Source organism: Pungitius pungitius, chromosome 4 (genome assembly GCF_949316345.1).
Source record: "Pungitius pungitius chromosome 4, fPunPun2.1, whole genome shotgun sequence".
In the NCBI taxonomy this organism is placed as follows: domain Eukaryota; kingdom Metazoa; phylum Chordata; class Actinopteri; order Perciformes; family Gasterosteidae; genus Pungitius; species Pungitius pungitius.
This window is the reverse complement of record NC_084903.1, coordinates 94288-109538: the sequence shown is the minus strand read 5'-3', so window position 1 is coordinate 109538 and position 15251 is coordinate 94288. Positions and strand designations below refer to the sequence as shown.

The 15251-nt window shown below is 46.4% G+C and overlaps 1 protein-coding gene across 2 annotated transcripts in view; it reads left to right on the top strand.

Annotated features, from left to right (window-relative positions):
- The window catches only part of igf1rb (insulin-like growth factor 1b receptor), a 35679-nt gene extending 20561 nt beyond the window's left edge, over positions 1 to 15118 (top strand). For both annotated transcript variants that reach the window (XM_037455535.2, XM_037455525.2), the window contains exons 3-21: positions 1461 to 1764; positions 2105 to 2241; positions 2666 to 2810; positions 3903 to 4111; positions 4307 to 4433; positions 5030 to 5265; positions 5826 to 5993; positions 6082 to 6289; positions 6808 to 7115; positions 7237 to 7370; positions 7919 to 8078; positions 8190 to 8289; positions 8840 to 8910; positions 8993 to 9222; positions 9290 to 9397; positions 9494 to 9656; positions 10081 to 10210; positions 10325 to 10459; positions 11702 to 15118. In XM_037455535.2, the coding sequence (XP_037311432.2) occupies positions 1461 to 1764; positions 2105 to 2241; positions 2666 to 2810; positions 3903 to 4111; positions 4307 to 4433; positions 5030 to 5265; positions 5826 to 5993; positions 6082 to 6289; positions 6808 to 7115; positions 7237 to 7370; positions 7919 to 8078; positions 8190 to 8289; positions 8840 to 8910; positions 8993 to 9222; positions 9290 to 9397; positions 9494 to 9656; positions 10081 to 10210; positions 10325 to 10459; positions 11702 to 12182 (3554 nt within the window). In that variant the 3' untranslated portion in view covers positions 12183 to 15118. The remainder of the gene's footprint in view (positions 1 to 1460; positions 1765 to 2104; positions 2242 to 2665; positions 2811 to 3902; positions 4112 to 4306; positions 4434 to 5029; positions 5266 to 5825; positions 5994 to 6081; positions 6290 to 6807; positions 7116 to 7236; positions 7371 to 7918; positions 8079 to 8189; positions 8290 to 8839; positions 8911 to 8992; positions 9223 to 9289; positions 9398 to 9493; positions 9657 to 10080; positions 10211 to 10324; positions 10460 to 11701) is intronic.
- The last annotated feature ends 133 nt before the right edge of the window (positions 15119 to 15251 follow it).

The following is a 15251-nucleotide window of genomic DNA, read 5'->3' as shown; positions in this document are numbered from 1 at the left end:
AAAGAAATAACCTCCTACTAAGTTCAACTGTGCGTCTCATGGCAGCCATCTTTCCCGTAAACACACTTTAGCACTAAGCTCCAAGTCGAAGAGGGACAAGATGGGCAGATCATTGGAACCTCTCCCTTGTGTTTCCCATTTTGAGCACACAGTTGCAAAGTCCAAGCTGCCGATACCTCCCTCCAACATTGGTTCTGTACTAATGGAGGCTTCTCTGAAACGTAAACGGGAGGAGCATCTCCTCCCTGCTGGAGTCGTCCGAGGCGACTTGTTGCTACGTGCGTCTGCATTCTACCACTCAACATCCCATAAACATCTTTGCTCACTTAGGTTAGCCAAGGCTGTGTTTAAACCAAGTGGATGACATCATCATAATTACAGTTCTTTCAGTGAGGGGGGGGGGTCATCTAATTGTTGCTGCTTTCGATATCCTTCTTTTTGTTTATGCCTTTTAGGATAAATACAGAAATCACATGAGGCATTCTTGTTTTAGCTAAGAAGTCTCTGCTTGACTCAAATCAGTCCAGCGTTTTTTCCTTCTGGAGCGTCTTAATCAGTTTTCCCGTCATCCGTGTTTTTTTTACAACATCCTTTCTTACTTAAAACCCGGAGCGGAGGGGCTTTTGTCCCTCTGGATCTGGGTTCAACCCCACTGGAGCAGCCGCTAACACAACTGCATCTGTAATTACATCTATATTTTTAAGAGACTAAAAGTGCATTTGGTTGAACGTGGGGCACACCTGGGTTCAGAGAGATGATGCTGTCGGACGCTCCACTAAATGCAAATGATCGGTTTGGGACTGTAGCCCATCGAGCCAGAGAGGGAACCCAGGCTCACGTGCTGACTTTTCCTAAGACAGGGAAATGCCCCTTTATTGTGGGTGTGCTGGATTTAGTTTGGGAGACACATGAGAAGAGACGTTCTGGCATTTAAATGTCTTTGTGTGGCAACCCCACTTTCTACAAGAACACACCATTGTATCACAGTATAAAGCTGCATCCTGATGCTGGACCATTTGCGGCTGTACCACAAAATACTAATGGGTGAATCCATGCAAAAAAAAGGATACGGTCCCCAAAAAACTATATATTATATATATATATACAATTTTTTTTCTTGTTCAGTCGACTGGGTTGTGCGGCGTATTACTTGGCTGAACAGGGTAGTCACTGTGGTGCTCTCTGCCCCGCTGCTGAGGGCACCACACAGAGCCACTTATTAATGTCAGTGTGGAACTGCCATGCATGGAAAAATTACAGCATGGAATATATTTAACGTGGAGCCATTCAAATGCTTTTCTAAAGGTGCACGGCGCAGCTTGTAATATGTAAATACGAATATCAGAGTTGGACTGAATCATATTTGCTGTGAATAATGTGATTAAATGATTAGACGGATGTCCTAATGGGTCATAAATTTCATTCTGGATGTATTTAATTCTCTCTCTCTCTCTCATTAGAGTGCCCAGAGAAGTGTGCACGGCTAGCGTGCACGGCGGACGGAGAGTGCTGCCACCCTCAGTGTCTGGGCAGCTGCACGGCTCCTAATAGCGACACGGCGTGCGCAGCGTGTGCGCATTACTACCACCAGGGGCGCTGCGTGGCCGACTGCCCTCGCGACACCTACAAGTTTGAGGGCTGGCGGTGCATCAGCAAAGAGCTCTGCTCCAAGGTCCACCTTCCCGACTTCAACAGCTTCGTCATCCACGGCGGAGAGTGCATGTCCGAGTGCCCACACGGGTACATGCAGGCCACACCCAACAGGTGAGCCACCAGGTGGAGGTACTCTCATTCGTTGGCCTGGCACCAGAGCCCGCCATTCGTGTCCGTTCAAAGATGTTCTCAAGGCGAAAAATGAATAGAGCAGCTACAATAAAGGGCGGTTACTGTAGAAACGGCCATCCATTATAAACCTGTTTAGTAGAATAATAGGGTTTGCTAGTTAAAACTTTCTCCTAGACATCAAATGGCTGGTGCTGTCAATCATTGCTGTAAAATCTTTCACACTGAGTTAGAGACTAAAATAAAGGTCAGGAGAGTTACAAGAGTTCAGGGAACAAATGAACGTTGGTAAAATGGCCGTCTCTCCTCTCTCCCGCTGCAGTATGTTCTGTAAAGCCTGCGATGGTCTGTGTGATAAAGTGTGCGAGGAGAAGGTCATCGACTCCGTGGATGCCGCTCAGTCCCTCAAAGGCTGCACTGTGATCAAAGGCAACCTGCACATCAACATCCGCCGAGGCCGTAAGTACCGCCCTGTTCTACAGCAGAAGCTGCTGCCTGCAGTGTGTCTCAGCTGCTGTGTTGACATAATGACAGGTGACACCTCTGGATTTTTGTTTTCAAAACACCAAAGCAGTTTTGTGTTTTTCTGACAACACAATTGGGTGTACAAAGCAGCGATGACAAAGTTGGTCTAGAACAGAGCTTTTAAAGAGCTTTTCCATATGTGGATGAGGAAAGCTCAAAAGGAAGGGGCGTGGATAGGGATTAAGATTAATGCAAATTAAATCTCAATAATTGAAATTCAGGTATATTTAGATTTTTCATTTTAGGGCAAACATTGAGCAAATGATATACTATATTATTGTATCAAAATGTACATATTCCAGTCAAGAAGCATGAATGTATTCATAGGATAATAAAACCATTGTCTGTGTGTGTTTAGACAACATGGTGGCAGAGCTGGAGAGTTTCACAGGCTTGATCCAGAGGGTGACCGGTAATGTGCGGATCCGACACTCCCACACTCTGAGTTCGCTGGCATTCCTTCGCAACCTTCGACACATCGATGGAGACAACCTTCTGGAGGAGTAGGGACAAACGCACAAAGCTTTAAGCACAGACACACAAACACCAGTCGCAGCCCCAACAGCCAGTAGTTGATCTCTGGAACCCTAACCCTCACTCAGTCGGGATCGGCAGTCCGAGCCGCTTGCACACACTTTCCCACACATTCACCCAACTCCACAGTTGCGTGAAGGGGTGAGAATGCCTTGGAATGCCTTCAGGCTGCACCTTGCGTTGTAGCCTCTAGTTAAGTAGCCAGCTAGTTAGTTTGCTAATTACACCATTAGGCTTTGATGTTACACTGATCAAACAAAGTTTTCACCCATCTAGTGACACCAATTTAGTTTTTCCTATACGCTGTGAGAGGATACATTTAGCTGCTAATATTTACCAATTTACACTGTATGCTATGTAATGTTACTACTTACTTACTTACTTGTGTGGCTGGGGAGACCAGGAACGAGATGTTTTCATTGTGCAGACAGGAAAGCGATTTCTGTGGGACGGACAAACTTGTTTTGAGTTGGTAGTTGTGATACTATTACTGAAATGAACACTTCAGTCTAGTCATTTCTATCTTTATGGAAAAATGTATAAATGTTGTGACTAAAAGCCAACTGCAGATGCCCCAACATTTTTTCCGTAAGACCTTGAATGCAGCACAACTTAAAAACAAGCCACAGAGAGGTTCTCCCAGGGTCACGGGGAGGCCTTCACTCCCACCTCTGTCTGTTTATCCTCGACTTCACAGGAATCTCTCTGTCCCAAGGCCCACATTATAGTCATTCCTGACTGAGTGTTTTCCAATGACGCGTAAAAACCTCTCCTCTTCTCGTCAGCATATAAAAGCAGTCTCTGGCTAAGTGAATTACCTCGTTTTTTGTTTTTTTAATCTTTTTGTGTCGCCCTGGTTATTAAACCACCAGCCCCAAATCTGGAGGTCTGCTGAGAAGAGTCGAGCTCTGCAGCTACCCTATTGCAATATGCATAGAGGGTTGGCTTTCAGCTTGGGAAGAATCACAATAAACCACCACAGAAACATTATGGAATGAATCTAGACTTGAGAAGCATGTTTATCAGCCTTTATTCATTCATCCTCTCTTCCCTCCCTGCAGCATGTATGCCTTCTTGGCAGTGGACAACCAGCAGCTGCAGTACCTTTGGGATTGGAAGCAGCACAACCTCACCATCAAGGCAGGAAAGCTGTCCTTCAGGGCCAACCCAAAGCTCTGCATGTCCGAGATCCGCAAGATGTGGGAGAAGACGGGCATTCAGGGCAACTTTGATGAGAGCGATTTCCGAAACAACGGCGACAGAGCCAGCTGTAAGGGTCACCCTGGCTTCGGTCTGACAAACCACTGAGATGCTGTGTGTGCTGCATGTGCACTGCAACGGTTTGCTGAACAGCCTTCCTGAGCCTGATGCTGCTCTGCACCCCCCTCTGCTCTGTCATTTAGACCGATTGTTGTCCATACCAAGGGACGCCATTGAAACTCACTCCCTTTTCCCGTCTTCTTAGGTGAAAGCACAATCCTGACATTCAAGTCCAACACCACCAGCAGTACGAGGATAAAACTGACCTGGCAACGCTACCGCCCCCCTGACTACAGAGACCTCATCAGCTTTATCGTCTACTACAAGGAGGCGTGAGTTTTGGAGAACCCCCCCCCCCTCCAAACCGTGGCTGGTTCCTTTTTTTCTCTTAATTGTAGCAATTAACTGAGCTAGAAATCTGACATTCACCATTAGGTTATATTTATATAGAGGTTATATTGAAAACATACAATTCGAATGAATCTCTTACCTTTCACCCTCTGAGCCCCACGTCGTTTCAGGGGATCTTTTTTCACATTTGTATCCCTGTGGCTTTTTTTGTAACTGTATTTACGTGCTGCACCTTTATGTAAATTACACAATCATGGTTAAAACTAGATACTAGATACTAGAAACTTCATTATACAGTGCAAAAAGATATTATTAATGTCAATCTTATAGTTTTAGTAAAAAATGTGGACTCTGATTGAATAAGAAAATGTGTCCAAACTTTTGACTGTACTGAATAGACTAAAATATAAGTGCAAATTAAACACATTTCAGAATTTTCTAACGCTATTTAGGGTTTGTTTATGTCCCTGAAATGCAAGAATAGAAAACGGATACAAGACAACCGCACAAAAATGACATTTTTCTCTGTCAATTGACAAGTTGATAGTTGATCTATTTTAAACCGTTTTCCCTTCAGGCCTTTCCAGAACATCACAGAGTTCGAGGGCCAGGACGGCTGCGGGTCCAACAGCTGGAATATGGTGGACGTGGAGCTGAGGCCGGACAAGGACTCGGACCCCGGAGTTCTGCTGTCCAACCTGAAGCCCTGGACGCAGTACGCCGTGTTCGTCAAGGCCATCACGCTCATGGTGGAGGATAAACATTTGCCAAGTGCTAAGAGCAAGGTGGTCTACATCCGCACCAGCCCTTCTGGTAAATTTAACACAGAACGTGTAGGTTATAAGAAGCCCACTGTTAACTGCATGGTCAAAGGTCGCCATAGGCTGTATTACAAGGGATTGCAAATAAGAGCGAGGTGCTCAATGCGTTGCTCATAATTGCCAGCAACTATGGCGTTGCTGCCCCCCTCCTTACTTACTGTGCAGGGGGGACCAGTCGGACCCCTAAATGTTTCTGCCCCCAGCGCTGCTTGTTTCTCAAACACATGGCAGACTGGTCCATGGCTGCAGTGCACTCATGTGCTCCAGACGTAGTGTGTGAGGAGCAAGGAGAGGAAAGCAGTTTTAGTAAACACAGCTGCAACTCAAAGAGATGAGGGGAAAATCTCATTTGCAAAATATGATTATATGAAACGGAAGATTGCTTTAAATAAATCCAGCTCTGCCGCAAAGGCTAAGCAAAGACCTGATGCGATGTTATGAGAGTCGCATCTGCTGTGGCAGACCGTGGAGGAATGAGCAAAAGGAAACCAAAACCATTACTGTACGGAGCGCACAGATCAGCGGGGATCAAGTTTCACGTCTCTCTTGCAGCGCCGTCCATGCCTCAGGACGTGCGAGCGTACTCAAACTCCACCACGCAGCTGGTGGTGCGTTGGTCGCCGCCCATCTCGCCCAACGGGAACCAGACTTACTACCTGGTGAGGTGGCAGCAACAAGCCGAAGACCGTGAGCTGTATCAGCACAATTACTGCTCTAAGGGTACAAAACACAAACGTCTACACAGACACTAGTGCTTTGATCAGAGAGAACTCCCGCAATAACACATCTTCTGCCTCCTCCTCTCCAGAGCTTAAGATCCCCATTCGGATCGCCGCCATAGGTGTGGGGGACCAGGAAGAGGAAACCAAGCCCACCAAGCCGGACCACGACGGGACGGATAAGGGCCCCTGCTGCCCCTGCCCTAAATCAGTCGAGGACCTGGAGGCCGAAGCTGCCGACGCCTCCTACAGGAAAGTCTTTGAGAACTTCCTGCACAACTCCATTTTCACACCGAGGTGAGCGGCTCATTGTCATCGCCTCATTGGGGGGGGGCATTATGCTGCCATCATACTGCTCAGTAGAAAAACGTTTCAATAATGTACAGCCTCTGGATTCAGCTGTCTTTCCCTTCAGACATCTGCATCACATTATCTATCTTTGCATCTACACACACACACACAAATATACAGACTTCAGTCCAGCTGAGGTTAATTACTTCTCAGTATGTCTCGCAGACAAAGGGAAAAAAAAGGATAAATGTACTAAAAATGGACGAGAGGTGGGAAGGTTTCATGTTTTCTGTGTGGCTGACGTCATCCCTGGACAGTGTGTCAACCAACACCCCCCCTTTGTTAACTCTGGGATCTGTGCTCATGCGACCGCTACATACCAGAGATGTCCCGACATGTGGGGGGACTCACAGAAACGTTTGGCGAAGGAAAACGTTACTTGTTTGCTCTAAAAAGAGAAATGTAGTTAAAGATAAAATGGCACCCACTGGAACTCTCTAACGTGTCCTTTCTCTCGCCTCCAGGCCGCCGGATCGACGCCGCCGGGACCTCTTCGCCGCAGCCAACTCCACCCAACCCCGCCGCATCCGCTTGCACGGCAACAGCAGCACCGCCTCCCCTCAACAAGCCGCCGGCAACGGCAGCGCGGCGGCGGACGTGGGGCCGGCCGACGTGGAGTTTGACTTTGTGGAGCAGGCGGTGGAGGAGCGCGAGCTGCAGATCTCCGGACTGCAGCCGTTCACGGTGTACCGCATCGACATCCACGCGTGCAATCGGCAGGTCCAGCGCTGCAGCGCCGCAGAGTTTGTCTTCTCCAGGACGAGGCCCGCAGGTCAGAGGATTTTACACACATTACAACCTGGCAACGTAGTGCTTCCTCTGAAACACTAAGGGAAGCTGGCCAATGTTGAATGGAGAAGTTGTAACCTATTCTCCCCCCCGCGGCTCCCCAGAAAAGGCTGACGACATACTGGGCCCAGTGACCTGGGACGGCCAAGAGGACTGGGTGTTTCTGCGCTGGTCCGAGCCGCCTCACCCCAACGGACTCATCCTCATGTATGAGATCAAGTTTAAACTGGCTGCGGAGGTAAGACAGCATCTGGGGAATGCTGTAGAGAGCCAGGAAATAAATGTAAAAGTCTGATGTTTATCCAGAAAGTTTATTGATTTGTGCTGTCCATATTCAAGGTGATTAGTCCACGATTTAGAGTTAAATCAATAATCTCTACACACAGCTTTCCTCACTGCTTCATAGACTCGTTAGTTGTAATAATTTAGATTCAACTGGTAATAAACAAAACCTTTATTTGTTTTTCTTAGTTTTTGTTTCACGTAATCAAAATCCCATACTCTAAATTATTACATAGTACATAATGATGTTTGTGTTAAGTCAACATCTTGGGTCATGTACTCTTAATGAGAAGACAATTCACAAAGCGGTGTGCAGATGTACCTACTAAACAGGAGTGGCGTCTAAGAAACACAACCACAACAACTGGTCCTGACCAGATGTGGTGAACTATCATTCATTATACGTTTAAGCAACAAAAGATTGCATGGTTTGGATGAAAAGTTTTGTGGATTTTGCATCTCTAAAATTCAGTCCGTAGTAAGCATTCTTTTTGTGTGTCTCAGACCGAGAAGCATGAGTGTGTCTCTGGTCAGATGTATCGGGTCCAGGGGGGCGTTCGGCTGTCCAACCTTGGTCCAGGGAACTACTCGGTCAGAGTGAGAGCCACGTCCCTGGCTGGCAACGGCTCGTGGACCCGCCCTCTGGACCTCTACGTGGCCGAGCGTAAGACTAACACACACACACACACACACACACACACACACACACACTCTGTAACAGGTATCTGTTCTCAAATCAGCTCAGAAATGATGATGCAACTGTTTTACTCGACAGGATACGAAAACATGCTGTACGCCATGATCTTTGTCCCTGTCCTCATCATCTTCCTCGTCTGCCTTTTGGTCCCATTGCTGGTGGTCCTCAGCAGGAAAAGGTGTGTGTGTGTGTGTGTGTGTGTGTGTGTGTGTGTGTGTGTGTGTGTGTGTGTGTGTGTGTGTGTGTGTGTGTGTGTGTGTGTGTGTGTGTGTGTGTGTGTGTGTGTGTGTGTGTGTGTGTGTGTGTGTGTGTGTGTTATCTGAAATGAAAGAGGAAACACAGCCATCAGTTCATCTTCAATCAATGGAAACTGCTTTACGGTTTTTCACTCTCTGAGAATCAATGTTTCACTAGTAGGTTATTGTTGACGTGGTCACATTACGATCCATATTCGTAAAACACTCACAAATTGTAGCCAGAGCAGGCACTGCGTTTGGTTAGGTAGGGTTTAGGTGTTCTTAAGAATGAATAGATCCTGCATATCTATGCTGTGATGTATGTAACAGTAACAATGCCTTTAAATCTTTCCCTTTGCATTGTTCCTTTTTTACAACATTTTAAAGCGATGTTTTGAATTCCTCCATTCCCAGGGAGCATGTTAGAAATGTTTTGCCAATATTCTTTGTGATATCTGTATTATAAGCAAAGCTGTTTGTGTTTCCGGTCAGGAGCAGCGATCGGCTTGGAAATGGAGTCCTTTACGCCTCGGTCAACCCAGAGTACTTCAGTGCTGCAGAAAGTGAGTGAGGAGTAAATGGCTGAAATGTAGCGCACCCCTCTGCTGCGTCTTTATTAACGCACGCTTCTTTTCCCCCATGCAGTGTACGTGCCAGACGAGTGGGAGGTGGCACGGGAGAAGATCACCCTGAACCGCGAGCTTGGCCAGGGCTCCTTCGGCATGGTGTACGAGGGCCTCGCGAAGGGCGTGGTCAAGGACGAAGCAGAGACCCGCGTGGCCGTCAAGACCGTCAACGAGTCGGCCAGCATGAGGGAGAGGATCGAGTTTCTCAACGAAGCCTCTGTCATGAAGGAGTTCAACTGTCACCACGTGGTACGTACGCGCTCACCAATGGACGGCGGCGTCCTCCGGTTGTCTTGACGGGCTGTGTGTCGTGCAGGTTCGTCTCCTCGGAGTGGTTTCTCAGGGCCAGCCCACCCTGGTCATCATGGAGCTGATGACGCGAGGGGACCTGAAGAGTTACCTGCGCTCCCTCCGACCTAAAGAGGTACCGAAAGTAATGTCTTAAACTGAAACGGAATATTTACAATGTTCCTCGTCTCAAACGAACATATCTGAAAATCCTCCCACCGTCTGTCTGCAGCAACAGTGGTCCAGCCTCTCTCTGCCTCCGCTGAAGAAGATGCTGCAGATGGCCGGGCAGATCGCTGACGGCATGGCTTACCTCAACGCCAACAAGTTTGTCCACAGAGACCTGGCAGCCAGGAACTGCATGGTGGCCGAGGACTTCACCGTTAAGATAGGAGGTAAAGAACCATGAGGAGGTCAGAGGTCAATGTCTGAGCATCAGGGCGGCTTTAAGGCCAGTGAAGGGAACTCTAGTTCTGTTAGAAAAAGGTCCTACGCAGCTTCTGACCATTCCAGTGGAAATGTGATGCAAGTAAACGTTTTCCAGATTTGTTTCCTATGACCGAGTAGGATATAAAAGCCCGATCCATCGTCACCACCACTGTGGTTACAATGATTGCTTGGATTTTTAAAGGTTTATAATGGCGGTATAGAGTAATCTCTAAGGGGATTGTGGTTACTGTAGTAAAATGCTTTTGGCCTATAACCGCGGCAAAGAGCGCCCCCCTGTGGAATACAGGCACACAGCTGGAGCAGTTTTACTTAAGTTACTAAGAAGAATGGATAGACATCGTCAATTCTTCACTTCTTGTATTTGCGCAGACTTCGGCATGACCAGAGACATCTACGAGACTGATTACTATCGCAAAGGGGGTAAGGGTTTGCTTCCTGTCCGCTGGATGTCCCCCGAGTCTCTGAAGGACGGGGTCTTCACCACCACCTCTGATGTCTGGTGAGCAAACAGACAACACATGGGGGCTTCCTTTCTAAGAATGATGATCGTGGAAGAGGCAGTGATGTAACCCCCTCCCTCTCGCTCCCGCCCCCCTCCCCTTCCTCCGTGCAGGTCATTCGGGGTAGTGCTGTGGGAAATTGCCACCCTGTCAGAACAGCCCTACCAGGGTCTGTCCAACGAGCAGGTGCTGCGCTTTGTCATGGAGGGAGGGCTGCTGGAGAAACCTCAGAACTGTCCCGACATGCTGTAAGACCCTCGAGCTGCGTGCCCCCCCCTCTACCAACAGCCCACTGCTGCCGTGATGTCCCTCCACTCCACTGTTTAAGCCAAGAGCAACCAACATTTTGTTGTTGTTCACTCAACCCGTGAAGTGGTGCGGGTTAGGGTTGACCCCCCCCCCTCAGCCCGCCTACACTGGGCTTTTAACACCGCAGGGCCGATTGGATTCATGGCCAACCATGTGTTCCCCCATGATGTCTTTGTTCCTAATGTGGAACAGACAGAGTAGGAATTCACATCAAAATAGTTGTGAGCGTGCCAGACAAATTTGGCCACCGACGGCAATAAAGAGCGAGGAAGCAGCATATGGTGAAGTCACGAGGAGAACGAGGGGGGAGGCACAGGGTGTGCTGGGAGAGTAAAGACGGGCCTTAAGCGAGTTTCTTCTGATGACTTCTCTAACCATAACCCTTATAACAGAACAAGTTCATAAACTCCTATATTAATGATTTAGTTTCATCAATATTAAGAGTGTTTTTGGACAATTCTTTTGAATGTCAAAGAATAATTTGTAGCCTTGCATTCGATTTTCACAAAGCCGTTTACCTCACCTGCCGTAGTGTATTAGCTGAGACAGCTAGCTCAGATCTGTCGAAACATATGATGTTTTATATATATATATATAAATATATATATATGAAATGCAAAACCGTTTGCCCACCATTGCTCTAAACTGCTAACGGACTCACAGTAGACACAGTTAGCAGACAAACATTTGAGTGGCATCCTTCTTTTCACCGAACTCTTGGAAGGCAACAAACAACAAAAAATGTCAAATGGCTTCCCCAACATGAGCCGCAGGGGCTGACATAGGTGTAGATATGGAGGTCTTAAATCAAAGTTAGTTATGAATATTTCACTCCATTCCTGCTAATCGATCCCCCAAGATGCTACACAGCAGCCCTTTGAATCCTCTTACTATAAGCTTGGTGCTAGGAACCAACAGCATAACGTCACTGCATCCCATTAGAGGAGAAGGGGTTTGCATCAAAAGGCGGTATTTGCTTGACGGGATGTAACGAGGGAGGCTGTGTCAGCAAAATCAGCTCTGTACTGCATTAACTAGTTGGGGGGGGGGGGGGGGGGTCACGTTCCAGCAGAAACTGAACATTTGGCAAAAGTCTGCTATCTGCTCTTAGTTTGTCCAGCTCCTCTGGACAATGATTCCTGTGGGAGGACACGTCGATGCAGACTTGTGTGTTTTTGCAGGTTCGAGCTGATGCGAATGTGTTGGCAGTACAACCCCAAGATGCGTCCGGCCTTCGTGGAGATCATCAGCAGCCTGAAGGACGAGCTGGACCCGTCTTTCAGAGAGTCGAGTTTCTTCTACAGCGCCGACAACAAGCCGCCCGAGGCCGCTCAGCCCCCCGCGGAGCAGGTGGACAACGTGGACACCGTTCCTCTGGACCCTGCGTCTCCCAAACGGCAAACGCAGCCAACACCAGTCCCCCAACAGACCCCGCCCTCCCCGGGCTCAGAGGCGCCGCCCGCCCCTTCGTTAGCCCCCGCCTCGCCCTCCTCGCCCTGCTCGTCGAGCGCCGCCGCAGACCAGCAGCCCCCTGGCCTGCCGGCGGCCAACGGGCTGTCTGCGGCGCCACCTTCACTGGACGAGCTGCCGCCGTACACCCACATGAACGGGGGCCGTAAGAACGAGCGGGCCGTGCCGCTCCCGCAGTCCTCTGCCTGCTGATTGGACAAAGACACCGACCTGTCTCTTTCGCTCTCTCTCTGTGTTTTCTTTCTTTTTAATCACAGCAGAACCATGTCCACGTGATGCAGAGGAGCAAAGACTCGGCACATCTTCACTTCCTGTAGTTTTGGTGTCGTACCATCTGTGGAAACACCGACAAATGCGAAAGTAGAAAATGAAGAACATGATTGGGGGAGTGGAAGGGGGTCACCTCCCTCTTTCTTTCCGACTGAACTTATTTTTATAAATATATATATATATTTTTCCCATCGATTTTCAGCTGCAAAAACCGGTTGCGTGGGCCTTCGCAAGCGGCCGCTTCGTGGTCGCTGTGGTTAACGGTTAAGCATATCTAATGGAGACCGGGTCAACAGACAGCTCCTGAGGGGAGAATCTGCCAAATTTGTTGCCAAAATAGTTACATTTTTTCTTCTTTTTTGAGGTCTTTATTCTCAGTGTATCGATAAAGAAATGCACTTTTTTCTGCTTCATTATTGTTAAAGATTATTTTCCTCTTTCCGCAGTCTGACATCACTACATCGATGAAGAAAGGCGGGTAAATCTATGACCTTTCTCAACTGCGAGTTGGTCGACTGGAGGCGTACTGTCTATCGGTTTTTAGACTTTAGTTTTCAAAATTGACTTGGCTGAGCTTTGATGTACGCACCAGTTGTTTTTGTCATTTTTCTAACTTTTCTACGGTTGGAGACATTTGTCATGTTTAAAATAAAGCTGCTATTCCTATTTCCCTCGTGGTTGTAATATAGTTGATAGGAAAACGACTCCTTCTGGTCGGCTATAAGTACGTTTCCACCAACGTCCCCTTTTTGATAAATATGCTTGTAATAGTGTTGACGTTTATCTGAGCTGGTGTGTGTGTGTGTGTGTGTGTGTGTGTGTGTGTGTGTGTGTGTGTGTGTGTGTGTGTGTGTGTGTGTGTGTGTGTGTGTGTGTGTGTGTGTGTGTGTGTGTGTGTGTGTGTGTGTGTGTGTGTGTGTGTGTGTGTGTGTGTGTGTGTGTGTGTGTGTGTGGCGTTACATACAATAGTGTAAAAGGGTGTTCGGAGCCCCAACTGACAAAATAATAAAACTTTATAGCCCTATTAATAATAATGTTAGTTAATTATGGATGGAGTTGCATTATGCTCTTTCATTTCTTCAAGTTTGTTAAGAAAAAATATTTTAGATAAATGAAAAGTAATTGATGGTAAAAAATAAACCCAACCAAAAGCTTTATTTAAAATGTCATTCTGTTTAGATTATTTACCAACAAAGTTATTTATTGTTGTGTTACATAATATTTAATGATGCCTTTACCACATTTTGTCAGTTTCAGGGCTCCATACGGCTCCAACTCCAGTTCAAAGTACAAATTATTGCAAAATAGTATTTATTTAATGTAGCCTTAACGCCTTATTTTATTTAGGGACTGCAAAAGAAAAAGTCTCACTCATCAACCTTTCTGAGTTCCAGTGTTTTCTGACTCATCCGCGCAATTTGTCTTGTCTTTTCGTTTTTTCTCCCTCATACACCCATAGACCAACTTAGATTGGTTTGTGGAATCCGTGTAATTATTTTACAGCCCTGACCTGATTCTTTTTTTGGCCACAAGGTTCAACGGGTCTTTAGTTTGGATTTCCAACCCAGATGTTATTTATGTTTCTTCTTTCTTAAATGTAAATCACTGTATAACCCTCCACCCCAACCTCCTCCTAAATATTCTTGCTATTTGGGGGGGAATGTTTTGTTTAGTATTTCAACCATCCATCTACCTCACTTTTTCCCTTTTTTTCAGATCTATTGTCACGTAGAGAAAAGCCTGACCTCTGTGACCACTGATTTCTTAATACGGTCAAAGCGTGTTACTGAGCCCCAGTTTGTGCCTCGTGTTGCTCTGCAACCTCGTACAAAGAAATCCTTCAGAACCCACCGGGTCATTTGATCACTCCTGCTGCTGTTCTGAATGTATTTAATGAATCCACAAAGACTTCCTACAGATGGTAAAGAAACAAATTCTCTGTCGCACAATAGAAAAGATTTTCTCCAAATTGAAACTGTATTTTCTCATCCAAGCTGGTAGAAATCTTTTGTTTTACATTTAAAAAAAATATGTTTTTTTTAACAATTAACACAATGAAGACAAATGTAACTGAAAGTAAAACAATTTATTTGAATAGAAATATTTTAAAGAATCTTTTAGGATTCTGGAAAAACAAACCAACCGTTTTAGGTGTGGTCACGGAGGGGAGAACAGAAGACAGAACACTACAATCTGTGACAAAGTGATGATTGAGGCACAAGCTGGGACCCCCCCCCCCCCCCCCCCCACATGTGAATCCAGTTCGATCGTTAGAAGGGAAAATGCAATGTTTGGAAGCAGCGAGTGAGTCACAAAATAATTATTCTCTGCTTGGAGCTAAAACACGCACACGCCTACTACATCTCTAATGACACGTGGGGCTTCAAGTTGACAGCTTTTCCGATTGATGACTTCATGTTGACTCAAACACTTCCCTGACTTCCTGTGGGATTGTGTCCAAGTGACCATTAAGCTGGTGATCGTTCAACACAACAATCTGCATCCCACGTTCAACTTTTTTAACGTTCAATCGGATGCTGTTTGTTTCTAATAATACAATCTAATCGTTCATGAGAGGAGTTAATGATTACTTCCTCTTTGTGTTTTCGCCCAATTCTTACCAAAATGTTGTTGTGCATAAGTTATTCACAGCCATCCAGCTCCTGCGTGTTTCTATTGAAATGATCTGTTTGGATTGAAGTTTAATATTGGGATTTGTACATGCTGTAATACGGTTGTTTTTCCTATTTTTCCTGTCATCGATATATTGTGAGTAACGGTGGGAAACAATTGGCTGAAAGAGAGGATTGTTTTTTCTACACAAGATTTACGATGAATAAAAATGTATGCAAACTGTTTCACTGCTTGTCCTTTTTTTTGAAAGCATTGATTAGTTTGTGCTCCTGCTGCCACATTGAACGAAAAAACCATCGATATGTTGTTCCCATGTATCTGGAAAAGGGCTGCATAGATCCACTTTACACCAAGCGG